Genomic DNA, 13,982 nt, shown 5'->3' on the forward strand with positions numbered 1-13,982 from the left:
TTAATCTACATTAGTTTGTGGACAGGTTCTCTTTGGTCATGGTGTAAATTTGAAAACGATGAGTTCATTGTCTCTGCCAATCGTATCGGCAGATGTGTCTCAGTAAGAGAGGAGGCATTGTATAGACATCGTCACCTCCCTATCAATAAGCGTGTCCGTTCATCCGTCGAAAAGTCAAACCAAATGAAGTGCGATGATAAAGTTGGGTGGGGTAAGTAACCTGGGATACTTACCTGTCAGCCACGACAATCGACTCGAGGCTGTAAAATAGAGATTTACTTGCTCAACGGTGGAAGCTTCATTTCGGTGGCGTGCGTGTGGCTAGCTAGATGGACAGACAGGAAAAGAGGGGATCAGGAATGAATTGGAAGTAAATTGAATAAACATCAAGCGGAATTGAAACTAAAAGACAAACAGAAGAACAGAAAAAAATGGTCTTTTAGCCATTTGTCTTGTAAGGTGGTGCCGGCTCAGATGAAATTGGGTTGTCCACCCAGTTTCGGCGAAGATGCTTGTAACCAACCGTTTCTTTTTTCCATAGATCGAAGAATGAGCGATGAAAGACAATTGACTTTGGAGATGGAAAACAAAGAATGCGTGTGTACAATGTTTAATAAAAACATATATCATTCAGATCAGAACCAGTAAGAATGTCTTACATTAGTAGAACACAAAAGCAATAATAAAAGTCTCTTAAAAAGCAGGAGACAGATTTATTTGAAAGAGGATAGAGAAAGATTAATATAAAAAACAACAAAAAAAAAAAAACAGAACATTTAAAGAACATAATCACCAGTACTCATTTTTTATTTTCAAGGTGTCTTTTCAATTTTAAAAGATATATTATACTCGTTCTTTACTGAGGCATGCTCTTACTGCTAATAATTCTATTTAATATTTATTGAAAATTACTTATATAAGTAAGAAAATGCATTAAAAATAGGACTATATGTCACATATTGTGCCATTGGAAAAAATAAAATCAATGAAAGATGCCTTTAATTTTTAAAAAATCTTTCCTAAAAGACAATTGCTAGCGTAAATAGAAAACCAACAATATGTTTGTACAGAGATCGATAGAAACATATATATTTCGATTAGAACTAGTAAACGTGTCTTTTACATTAAAAGAACACAAAAGCAATAACAAAAATCAATTAAAAGTCATAAGACAGATTTATTTGAAAGAGGAGAGAAATATTGGGAAAAAAATACATAAAATCTAAAGCGCATAGCCACCAGTTAACATTATTTATTTTCGAGATTACTTTTTTACAGAAAGGATATATTTGCTTGAAGTAGCTGAGTGGTCTATGGTATCCGAGTAATTATCTAATAAGTCGCCTTACTGAACTAGTGTTCGTGGTCAGAGTTAGTACATCCTTACGCATAAGGCTTTCAGCAGATCTTTCGACATGTCTCCTAAGCTGTTTTGCAAGTCGGTATGTATAGCTTAGCCAGCCAATAATATTGTGAAAACAAACCCAGGCGTACTCATATACATTACGTGCCAATTCTAAAGTGTTTGGCTTTTGTGAGTTTTGAAAAAACTGAAAATGCCGAAATTGCTTGTAATCTAAATTGAAAAAAAAAAAAACACGTTATTAGCACGGCTTTCTATATATATAGAGAGACACTAGTGTTTTCGCAATCATCAATGCAAGAAGTGATAATTACTGCTGGTTGCACAGTATATATATATATATATATATATATATATATATATATATAGTAAATAAAAGGCGGTTGTAAAACCATCATTAAGTCTGTCATTGCAAAATATATATAGCACTGGACTTTGATCATTGGAATTTAACTAATCATTATTTTTACAACAAAAGCACAACTTGTCTTGACTTATAAATTTAGTTTTAATCTGCAATATTGTGTTTAAAACATAATTTTCTCTTAACAATTTGCTAACACATTTTATTGTTATAATTATATGCATCGATATGGCTTTATAAAAGATTTATTTATATATGATTCCATCTAAAAATGGTTAATGATCCGAACTTTGAAATCAGCGAAGAGATTAGAAACCTGGCTAATTTCTATTGTTTTCACGGACTGTCCATGGTTTAATGGTAGATTTTATTCTAGACAAAACACGAAATAGAATCTATTCTCTAAAACAAAGAAATCGTACACTAGATGTTAACATCAATCTTAGACTATTTAAAAAAAATAAAAACGTAAACATTAAAAAGTCATTGCAAACTGTTCCGTGCTCGCGGTTTCTTGTTGCTAACATTTATAAAAGAGGGGGACTAATCTTGAAGAAGCGATCCACATTGCTGGAAGCTGTTTTCTCTTTTGCTCTGATCAATTATCAAGATAAGAAGTGAAATTGTATCCATTTACAAAAAGGGTTTCGATGTCTTTCGTTTGTTTTATGGGACCTTTTATCTTGAAATTTGGATGGCTTTAGGTCATGAAATATTTCATTCATTTTCTCACTTCTCTCTTTTTTACTTTTCCAACTCTGTTTCTCTCTATCTTTCTCTTCCCACACATTCACTCTCTCTCTCTCTCTCTCTCATTCTCTCTATCTCTCCGTTATCTATCTCTCCTTTCCTTTATCTCTCTTTCTCTTTTTCTTTTCTCTTTTCTTTCTCGCTTTTCTTTTCTTTCTCTCTCTTTTCTTTTCTTTCTCTTTTCTCTCTCTTTTCCTTTCTCTCTCTCTTTTCCTCTCTCTCCTTTCTCTATCTCTATCTCCTTTCCCTTATCTCTCTCATTTTCCTTATCTATCTCTCCTTTCCTTTCTCTCTCTCTTCCATTTCCCCTCTCTCTTCTTTCCCGTCTCTCTCCCCCTCTCTGTCTCCCCTAATTCCATTGTCTGTCCCTTCCCATTATCTCTCTATTTATATCTTCCTAGTATTTATCTTTTTCTCCATTTCTATTATCTCTCTCTCTTCTTTGTATCTTCTCTTTTCCCATTCTCTCTCACAATCCCCACCATCTCTCATGAGCAAGAAGCGCCACAGTGTAATAACTAGGGCTATGACAAGAGAATATTCTTTTCATTATTTTGACTCTCGAATATATATCAGTTAATATCGTATATGTTTTTAGATAGTGATGTGACTCTCGATTGATCAACTGTATCGGATATATACTAGAGAGGCAAAGCAGTGAGAAGAATATTCTCTTGCCATAGCCCTAATAATAATATTGTCTTATGACCAAAATGTTGACACTATTATTATCATTATTATTATCATCATCATTATTATTATCATCATCATTATTATTATCATCATCATTATTGTTATTATAATCATTATTGTTATTATAATCATTATTATTATTATCATTATTATTATCATCATTATTATCATCATCATTATTATCATTATTATTATTATCATTATCATCATCATTATTATTATTATAGCTGATGTGAAAACGGAATTTTCCAATCACGCTGTTGACTTTTGATCGCGATTGATTCTAGCAATTTCTCATGTCAAATGCTGATGATAGTAAATGAAATCATTCAGCGAAAAGTGATGGCATTAATAGTTTCCATGCCTCAGTTTCTTTTCACCTAAGCCCGAATGTTATTACCACAAATAATTTTAATGAAATCCCGACTGCATTTTAAAAAATAAAATTCTTGCCTGTTTTTCCATTTCACACTTCTTTTGTTGTAATAATTTCTAAGACATCTTCTATGGTAACCGAATTTGGATAATTGATTTTTATTGCATTATTTTCTTCATGGATATGTGATACTTCTTAATTCAGTTAGACCTGGTTCCTGTTTCTGGAAGTCACTTCAAAGACACCCATATATGTAAAACACCTTTTTTGCTTGTGTTTATTGTTGCTGGAAGCATATGTCTTTCATAATTATCACGAAAACTTTTTTATTTTTTCCTTTAGCTGTAGAAATCAAACATCTGAATTCAACTGTGGTTTATCCTGCAGATGTCTTTGAGTTGCAGCCAAACTTTGACATTTTGAGCAAGAATGTATCTGAAAAATCAGTTTGCTGTATATCGCTTTATAATTTCAATTTTCTTCAGGAATTTGTATACAAAGCTTATATATATATATATATATATATATATATATATATATATATATATATATAAATCACCATTTACCAAAGCCCAAAACCACTCAAGGATCATAATGGTTAGAGAGATTATCAGTTGAATAATGGAACAGTGCTATAAAAGAATTCAGAACGATATTTGAATAATTCAGAGGATGAATCAATAGATATTTGTTGACATTGAACGTGAAAACGTTCGCGTTGTAGTCTGCAGTAAAATAGTCACATGGTACCATGTTCCACGGATGAGAAGTTCCTGGAAAGAAGCTCTATTAATGAAAATTCTGTTTGATTTTATGTACATGGAGGAAGAAAGAGTTATTATCAATGGTAATAGCAAGACGAGTTTTTGCTGAGATTTTAAAGGGTGAAACTTGATATTTGAGCTAAGTGGAATACCCACTGTGGAAATATTGATAAAATTGGGAAATACGAGCAACTATAGAGACGAAAAGAGATCATCTCCCACTAGACTGTTAAGTCAATTTTGCATTCTTATGGCTACTGAATCTTGAAGTGATTCGAACTAATACTAAAAAAAGCAAATGACTCTAAATGTTACTTTCTTTCTCTGCTTCATAGGAATTCGTTTTCTTCATCACTTATTAAAGCAAGTTTGTTTTCACAGGAACCTGTTAGCCCAATATATTTTCAACCCCTAAAAATAAGTCTGTGTCAAAATAATGAGTTCCTATTTACTTTGCCTCCTCATGAGAGCAAAATTAGACACCAAGTCGTTTTTTTAATGTGGAGAAAGGAACAAAAATTTTAAATTGTCTCAGTCGTGAAGGATTTCTCCTTTACAGAGAACAAAAAATAGTATCAGAACAGATACTACACTTTGATCTTGGCCCGAAATCCAAGAAATCTCTTATGGGATTGTGTGTCAAAATAATGAGTTGACATGAATGTAGGACCTTCTATGAGAACAGTGACGAAATAAGGTTTTTCCCAGATGACACCTGTCGCCTATATTTCCAAGAGTACTCTAAGAGCGTAGGAAATGCACGTCCCAAAGCAATAATAATGAATTGCATAAACACCTATGATATATATATATATATATATATATATATATATATATATATATATATATATACTATAACATATCATTCATCTTATGCATATTTTGACTTGTGACTATTTACTCGATTCTCTTTAATAAACACGCATTTGAATAAATGAACATTTACTAAATATTTTTATTCTTGTAACATAAAAAAATTTTGTTATAAAATCTTAATTTTCTCCAGTTGTCATGCACAAAACTGTTTATATTTTAGTTAGCACTTGTTAACTGGTGACCCTCTTATTCTTTCAGTTTTTCAGTTATTTCTATTTTTATACGCATGAATGTTTAGAATATATTCTTCATTTTCTTCTTTAACTAAAGGTCCTGGATATGACCTTAAACTATATCCAGTGGTGAGGCCCCAGCTTGTGGGCTTTGGGGAGTGTGGAGCCACCCTTTAATTACCATTGCTCCCAGGTCCACTCTGACCCGGAGTGGGAGTACCTGTTAGTGTTCCAACTATGGGTTAAATAGAAACCGACTTGAAAACAACAAATATATTCTAATACAAAATTTTTCTTCAAAATCTTTGGATTCGGCATTAAATAACCCGAAAAGGTTGATATGCCCTAAAACAAAAACAATCAACCAACCAATCCTTAACTAAAATATAACTTTTATACTTAATTCATATTAAATCTTTGTGTGGTTCTTGGTAATGCACAAAGATGCTATCGTCATCCAAACTGGACCTATTAAGGCTAGGCGTCACGCCACACTTTATCTAGGCAGAAAAATTTCTCTGAATGCGCTGTCCCAGTATTCCATTAGGGCAGTATCCAACTCTTATACAGGTTGAGACTTGTCTCAGGAATCTTGGGCGATAGAATGAGCCAACCATTTTTCCAGCGACTTTCGTAACAGATTTGATTTAAGTCTCCATTTCAGGTCTAAGATGAAAGTTAGTTGTAGGAGTTTGTCAAAATAAGTGACACTCAAAAAGAGAACCTGATTATAAATAAAATACTAACTTAAAGCGATTCTCATTATCTTATATATACGGACATAAAAAAACTAATAACATCACTTAAATGCACATATATCAGACTGTATATTTATGATGGAAAAAAAAGGTTGTTTAACAGATATGGCAATATATATGTGAAACACATTACAATAGGACTATTTCTTTTCAAACTAAAACACAGTTGTCTTCAAGTCCACGGCTCTCATTTTGAGTAAGCACCCTGCTGTGACAAGCTTTAGAGTCTGACCTTGACTTCTAACCTAAAATGGAAGATTTCCATCCGATTCGTTGCCAATATTGCTGGTAAGATAGATCGATCATTCTACCACTCCAAAAAGTATCTTGTTCCCTACGAGGTGCCTTCAATAAGTTTCCAAACATTTTTTCTGGGTATTATTATTGATAGTACACAAATGAAACTCTAGTCTCTTTCGAAATAATCTCCTCCGGCTGCAATGCACTTGTACCATTCCAACAACTTCTGGAAAGCCCTCATGGAAGTTCTTTTGTGGGACTGTGTCAATGACTCGTAACAGCCTCCTAAATTGTCTCATAATGACAGCTCTAATGTTTTTCTTAAGCTTAGGAGATAACAAAAAAATCACAAGAAGCAATGTCTGGGAACATGAGGGAGGGTGAGGAACTGTCTTGATGCCCATCTTTATCAAATAATTTGTGATCTTCTCTGAGCACTCTTGAGACAAACTTTGTACAAATCTTCTGCATCTTCAGTTCCTACACTGACATCAAACTGTGCACTTATTGTCTCTATAGGCACACTATGGTCCTTATCCAGAAAATTCTTTATTTGTCCAATCAACTTTAGTGTTCTGACTTCCTTAATCTTCCCACACCTCTCACATAATCTCTCACAGATTCCCTGCCTTACTTGAGTCTTTTATCCTACTCCAAAATTGATGGTCGATTCATAAAAAATGGTCCAAAAGCATTCCATACGTTTCTGCGGCATTTTTGCCAAGTTTAAAACAGAATTTTATTGCATATAGTTTTTCTAAGGTGTCGTCACGTCCAGATTGCATTTTTGAAATTTACCAGCTTTAGTAGAGTGTATTCCAATTCTTGCTGAATAAAGAGGCGTGAATATAAAGCGGCATCCTCCCTTTGCATTTCACAGCTAATGTTGTGAATGGTGGTACTCCTCAGTTCCCAAATTTTGCTCCAGGATTTCCCCATTTGCTGTTGTAATTATCCACCACATAGACTTCCATTTACTCCCCTTGCCCTGGCCGACAAATGTTATCAGCATTGGGTCTCCTTGAAATTTTGGGGATTCTCTACATGGGTAAAGCTTTCAATTTGTTTTATGTATCGTCTTTGTCGCCCGTTTTGGGCCTTTGGAACCTAAAAGGCATTCTCTTCCTGGGCAGGAATGTGAGCTTCCAAGATTGAAGTGAGAGATGCGACTATGATTGTTCAGTGTTTTGAAATATGGAATATTTCACTAAGAGAAAAATGATTTTGAAAAAGGATAGATATTTAGAACACTAAAATATTAGCAGTTAAATAGTTATAATAAACGATCGGAATTTTAATTTAGAACAGTAATATACAATTAACAAAAAAACAATACGATTGACCTAGTTATGTGACGTAAGGCTGACGTAGAAGAATGAGGAAGTAAAATATTGATATAGTCAGGTCGTCAGTAAGAGAGACGGCAGTCTGAGTTTGTCAGTTATCTTATGGATGAGGGATTGAGTTGAGCCACTGAGCTGTGGGCTCGAAAGAGATTTGGTTCCCGACCGTCCATGGAAGCATCCAGTGAACCACAATTAGTGAAAAATGTAGACCATTAGAGAAGTATGCAAACTCCTAGATACGGGACATCATGGAAATAAAGATATGTAAACTATGATGCAGCGGTTTGATGCCTTCATTTCAGCCACCAAAAGAGATGGAGACTATAAAATAAGTTATGACTGTATTGAATATGTGTAATACGCACACACGAATCTGAAATGAATATTATACAATTATTAGGTTGATGAGAAATTTCTTACGGAATTTTAAATTTGGATTTTAAATGATGCATTTTCAAATAAGTTTACATTATAATACCTTTACTTTATGTATCATTTTAAAGAGTGTAACTAACTCAACGTCACGGAGCTAATGCAGCATGGGTTGCCAAGGACAGACACTTTCATCCTCTATTTTGACATGTATTCAGGATTGCATTTTAGTCCTTTCCATGCTATATTTGGCTTCGAGTTTTCAGCGTCTTGTTGCATTTAGAGAAATTTATCCCACACGGTGTAATGTTCCCTTACGAAGTAGGTTGTTGGAATTTTCAGTTTTATTATCAAGTTCATTATTTTTTCCTTAGAGATCCCAATAAGCATCTTCTCCCTCACATCTGATGGCAGCAAGGAGACAATTCTCCCCTGCAGACTCCCCAAGATCCTTTGGGCGGATTAGATCGTGTTACTCTGAGTCAGTTGTTTATATTTGTCATTGAAGAGCCTGCGATACTCTTCAGTGTTGTTGTTGCTGCTGCTGCTGTTGTTATTGCTGCTGCTGTAGCTTCTTCTGTTTCTTCTTCCTCTTCTTCTTCTTCTTCTTCTTCTTTTTATTATTATTATTATTATTATTATTATTAAGAAGAAGATCCCAAAGCAACTTTTTTAGCTTTTGTAGGACTTTCCTGTGCTTAAGTTCGTTCTTTATGTCCAGACTGGATCAGGGAGTCTGAGATATTCAGTGTTAGTCATTTGATACGTCTTTATTTTTGCCTTCTATTTTTTTTTTATTGTTCGAGTTTCTGTGAACAGATACCCTCCGAGGGTGACAAAAAATCCAACGACTGCCTCTTTCTTATGGTTGTTGAGATCTTTCCGAACTGCTGTCCTCCGATCATTAAAGTGGAGTCTTTTTTGCATTGTTTTTGATTTTTTTTTAGTTGCGTTTGGTGAAGTTCATGCTACTTTGGACAACTAACCAGGATTTTCTCGTGATGTAACCCCTGATCGTTTCAGGGGTATTCACACTGGATGTTAGTCATGAATGAGGAAAAATGTTTGGGTTTTGCTTTCCCAACGAACATATCCGTTACAAATTCAACACACAAATAGCGCCATGTCTATTTCTTTTTTTTATGATGTTTGTATATTTTTGAGATGAGGATTGATTATTATTTTTTTGTATTATTTGGATTAGTTGGTTTAATTTATTTTCAATTTAATTAATGTTTAACACAATAGCTGACAACAATAGCGTTTAAAACCGTAAGTAAGATTATGTATTTAAGCTATGAGAGTTATTCTCTCTTTAAGCTTAAGCTATGGCAGTTACTTTGTGTTTGATTTTCATAGATCAAGATGGATGTGTTTTATGCTTTCCTAAATCTAACATGTCGTGACAAATTAGATTTGGTGTATCTTATATAGTCTGTGACTAATCTCTCTGCCCGGCAATATGTTTTGACCGAGCTACGATGAGTATATGCAGCTAGTATATATATATATATATATATATATATATATATATAAAATAAGAATTACAGTTAAGTTTACCAAAATGATCCAAGATGGCAAAACTAACGTAAATTATAAATATTAAAGAATTAATATTTATAAAGTAATCTGAACCAGATGTAAAAGCTTGATAAAACCAAATAGGAGATAGCGCTTATAATAAGAACAAATAGTTAATAAACATGTTAAAAAACACTTTGAAAAAGAGTTAAAAACATATTTAATTTTAAAAAAGAAACACTAAATAAGTGGATAGTCCTTAATCCGCGGAGGACTAAAAAATGTTTTTTTAACATGTTTTATTAACTACTTGTTCTGATATATATATATATATATATATATATATATATATATATATATATATATATATATATGACAGCTCACTGCAAAACTTGTTTCAATGAAAAGATGAGCTGTCTCAATATATATGCAGAATAAATGTGTATCTCTTTCAATATTTGAAAAGAGGGGCTGTTGCATCTACCACTAGTCTCTCATTCTTAGAGTCCAAAATGTTTCAAATCTAATAGATGCCACACTGTCAGCCAAGCTCTAACCTCAGTCTTATTACCACAATGTGGCATCCTTGTGTCTGTTTTACAAGTATTTTAATGTAATTTTCTTTGATAAACTCATATCACTTGTCTCCTTGTTGTACATTCTTTCGACTAACCTGAAAAGCAACAAAATGCCACCCCTTCCTGTTGTTGGCTACTCTCATGACTGTTGATTATAACAGCCCACTGACATTGCTCCATAAATACTTCATCCATTTTTAATTTAAACTTTAATTGTCAGTAGCTGAAAGGAAATACGCTAGCTTGCAAAGCCAAAATTGACTTTGTTGAATGAGTTCGAATATCTCGACCCACAGCAGTTATCACTTCCTACACTGGTGATTGAATAAGCATGAAATTCCAGTGTCTATAAGTATGAAAAATATTAATATTTATTTTTTTTAAATCCTATAGTTATAAGGTTCCTTTAAGAAATTGAAGTTGAGCACTATTTGGTAAATTGAGAAAAAAGCGGTCAACTAACAAATGCGTATCATTCCAACTTCCTGTTGTTCAATACCATCATGATTGCTGATTATGACAACGTGCTGACATGGCTTCAAACGTACTTGATTCCGTTCAATTTAAATGTTAATTGTCTGTAGCTGAGAGGAAAGGCGCTAGACTGCAAAATCAATGTTAGCTTTGTTGACTAGTTTTGAATCTCCAAACCACCAGTAATTATCACTTACTACACTGATGATTGCACAATCGTGAAACACGAGTGTCTGCAGGTATCAAAAAACTAGTATTTATAATATATATATATATATATATATATATATATATATATATATTAGTGGTGATGGGGATTCTAACAAGAACTCGAATTACTGTTGATCTGAAAAGTCATTTTGTTGTCCTATCTCCAAGCGAGCCAACCTTATAAAGCAGGAAGCGTAATGATAAAAGGAGGGGAATAAATATAGAACGATAGTCAGCATTTAATTCAGTTTTTGAATAAGAATTATTTATGGATGTCATATTTCTTCCTGATATTGAAAAAAATCAATAGAAATGAAGATCAATACCAATCAGCAGTGCCCACAGCAGATGTGCATTATCAATCGGTGTGGTGGACCTCTTTTTTTCTATCTTACCAAAAAAAAAGAAAAAAAAAGGTGACCTCAAAATTGTAGAGGATAAATAGATCCTTAAACGAATGAGGATGAGGGTGCAGAGATAAAAAAGAACCTGCTTTTAATTTTGTACTGCTCATGACAATATGTGATTATCTGGGCAAAGATGGTAAATTTAACAGCTGGCGCTTTTGTCTGTGAAAACCGTGACGTCACATCCTTCCTCTCGCTCAGAGTTTTCATTTATTTTTATCTTTTTTTTTTATATATATTGAATGTTGATCCGATATATATATAATGTGTGTGTATGTATATACTATCCTTCGATAATTATCAGGGCTTTATCATATTTTAAAAGAAAATGAATTTCAGCTTGGCATTGAATAACATTTTTTCTTTTTACCGTTCTGCAAAGAATAGTGTCAGCTTTTGTGAGAACTGATTTCATTAGTAACTTGTAAGGCTATCTATGAAAGACATCTTCGTTGTTAAAATTGTATAGTATGTATTTTTGCTATTAACTATGCTATAAATGATCTCATAAATCAAAAGCCGAAACTGGTTCAATTGACTTTGTGTGTTTAGATCTCTGTCTCTACATATATATAAAAGGCACTTTGTCTCTGTGTATGAGTTCGTTCCCTATGGACTCCGAAACAGCAGGGCTGATTTTTTTAAAAATTAAACTCAAATGTATTTTATCTACTTGGTAGTGTTCTTAGATAAGTTTTGTATCGGAATGACTCTGAGAAGTATCAAAAATTAATTAAAAGATCTGATTAAAAAAGGAATAGTTCGATTTTGACCAATGTTAACACTCCAATACACTAAACATCACAACTGCATTTTAGAAGTTTTATCACCACACAAGTAGAATATAAAATCAACAGTCGATTCTTTGATAAGACAGGTGCGCATTCGAAATTAATGTTTCTTTTTAGAGCACAATCGACCATGATACTTGACTATTGGATTTTAAACTTTTATTCAAGCCATTATATAAAAATAATTTTATAAAATTAGCAGGTTCTCTACAGTGCAATGTATTGTGGACTAAGTCACTTCAGAGAAGGATGTGAAGGTTTTTTTTAAGTGCATTGTGATGAGTCCCTGACTAGAACACATAATCTATTTGATTGAAAAATAGGCAATTTCACTGATTTCGACATGATATGATATGACAATAAAAGCATTGGAAGTATTGATCCTAATCCAATCCCGGGCAGCGTCGGGTTTCCCTGTTAGTAATGGAAGGCTGTGTTTATATTATTTTCTATAAAACATTCCAATGAAAATGACATTTAGAGAATATTAATTGATGTCTAACACCTATTGCTTTATCAGGAAACTCCATTATTAATGATAATAAGGGTGTCTATTTACTTCTTCCATGCGTGTAAAGAGACTTATGATTATTAACTTATTTTAAAAATTACTTGAATATCATAAACGTATGTAGACTAATTTGACTTATAAAACTTAATTCTACAGCTATCATCATCATGTTCTCCTTACACACTCCCTGGATATCTTGGCGCTAAGTAAAACTAATCTATACTCCTCCATCTCCTCTAACAACTTTTAACTATCTTCCACTTTGCCATAAAGATTCAGATAGACATATGCACGGACTTTGAGTCTATATTTGAAACATCCTCCTCTTGACTAGAGAATCAAATCTAGAATCAGACGACCAGGCCTTCATGTGCTTTAGACTTAACCTGCAACATAGCGTTAGCTACTTATATTTTATCTACAGATCTCCCTCGACCCAGGACTGCACCCTAATCAACCAAGTCTCTGACAGCATAGATACAACACTGTCCATTGATACTAGTGAGCAACTGCATATATTTGCTGACTTTAATGTCCACCACAGTAATTAGCTTGGTTTCTCTACTTACACAGATGCGGCTAGTAGCATGACATATCGCTTTTCTGTATCTCATTCCCTATCACAGACAGTTAAGTTCCCGCCCTGTCTCCCAGATCGACAAGATCAACAAGACTCACTTCTAGATCTATTTCTGACCACAGTTCCCAACGATTGTGCAACGAATGGCTGTAGCCGACTTGGGAATGCTGATCCTGCTGTAATAATGGTAGACATCACAACCCAAAGCTGAAGATAAGGTACTATAAGAAAGCTGACGAAGAGATGCCCCATGAGGAAATATCTTTTCTCTTACTGCAGGACAGTGTGCAAATGAGACTACCGAATGGTTCAAAGCGGCACTTGATGCACATGTTCCCACATGGATGTTCTATAGCAAACCCACTCTCCCTAATGGTTTACTTCTACTTGCACAGCTGCCATTGCTCAAAGGCAGCATGCATACAGCAGGTTTATTCGACACTAGTCCAGTACAGACAAAAATTTATAGAAACTAGAAGTAATTGCAATAAAGAAATAGTGACAGCTAAGAAAGAATACACTGAAACTACCAGAAAATGCATTGAAGCACAGAAATTAGGAACTTAAGATTTCCGGAAAATCTCCAACAGTGTAATAAATAATAAGCAATCAACCATTCCTCCACTATCCAACAATCATGATGTTGCTTGCATGGCAACCGTGAAGGCTAATATGCTTGCCAATCGGCTTTTCTCAAACTCTACATTGGATCCAGCTAACCACTCCCTTCCTGACTTTGTGGATAGAAACCACGATAGATGATCTGAAATCACCCCTTCTCAAGTGCATGATATAAAAACCTAGACACTTCAAAAGCATGTGGACTTGATCTAAT

General features: G+C 33.8%; 1 protein-coding gene across 1 annotated transcript in view; it reads left to right on the forward strand.

The window, feature by feature from the left end:
- The window catches only part of LOC145249412 (centlein-like), a 157,065-nt gene extending 143,707 nt beyond the window's left edge, over positions 1-13,358 (forward strand). The window contains exon 4 of the mRNA XM_080110965.1: positions 13,194-13,358. Within this exon, the coding sequence (XP_079967091.1) occupies positions 13,194-13,358 (165 nt within the window). The remainder of the gene's footprint in view (positions 1-13,193) is intronic.
- Positions 13,359-13,982: the final 624 nt, after the last annotated feature.

This window comes from Euprymna scolopes, chromosome 28 (assembly GCF_053919585.1).
Source record: "Euprymna scolopes isolate OS-2025 chromosome 28, ASM5391958v1, whole genome shotgun sequence".
Lineage (NCBI taxonomy): Eukaryota > Metazoa > Mollusca > Cephalopoda > Sepiida > Sepiolidae > Euprymna > Euprymna scolopes.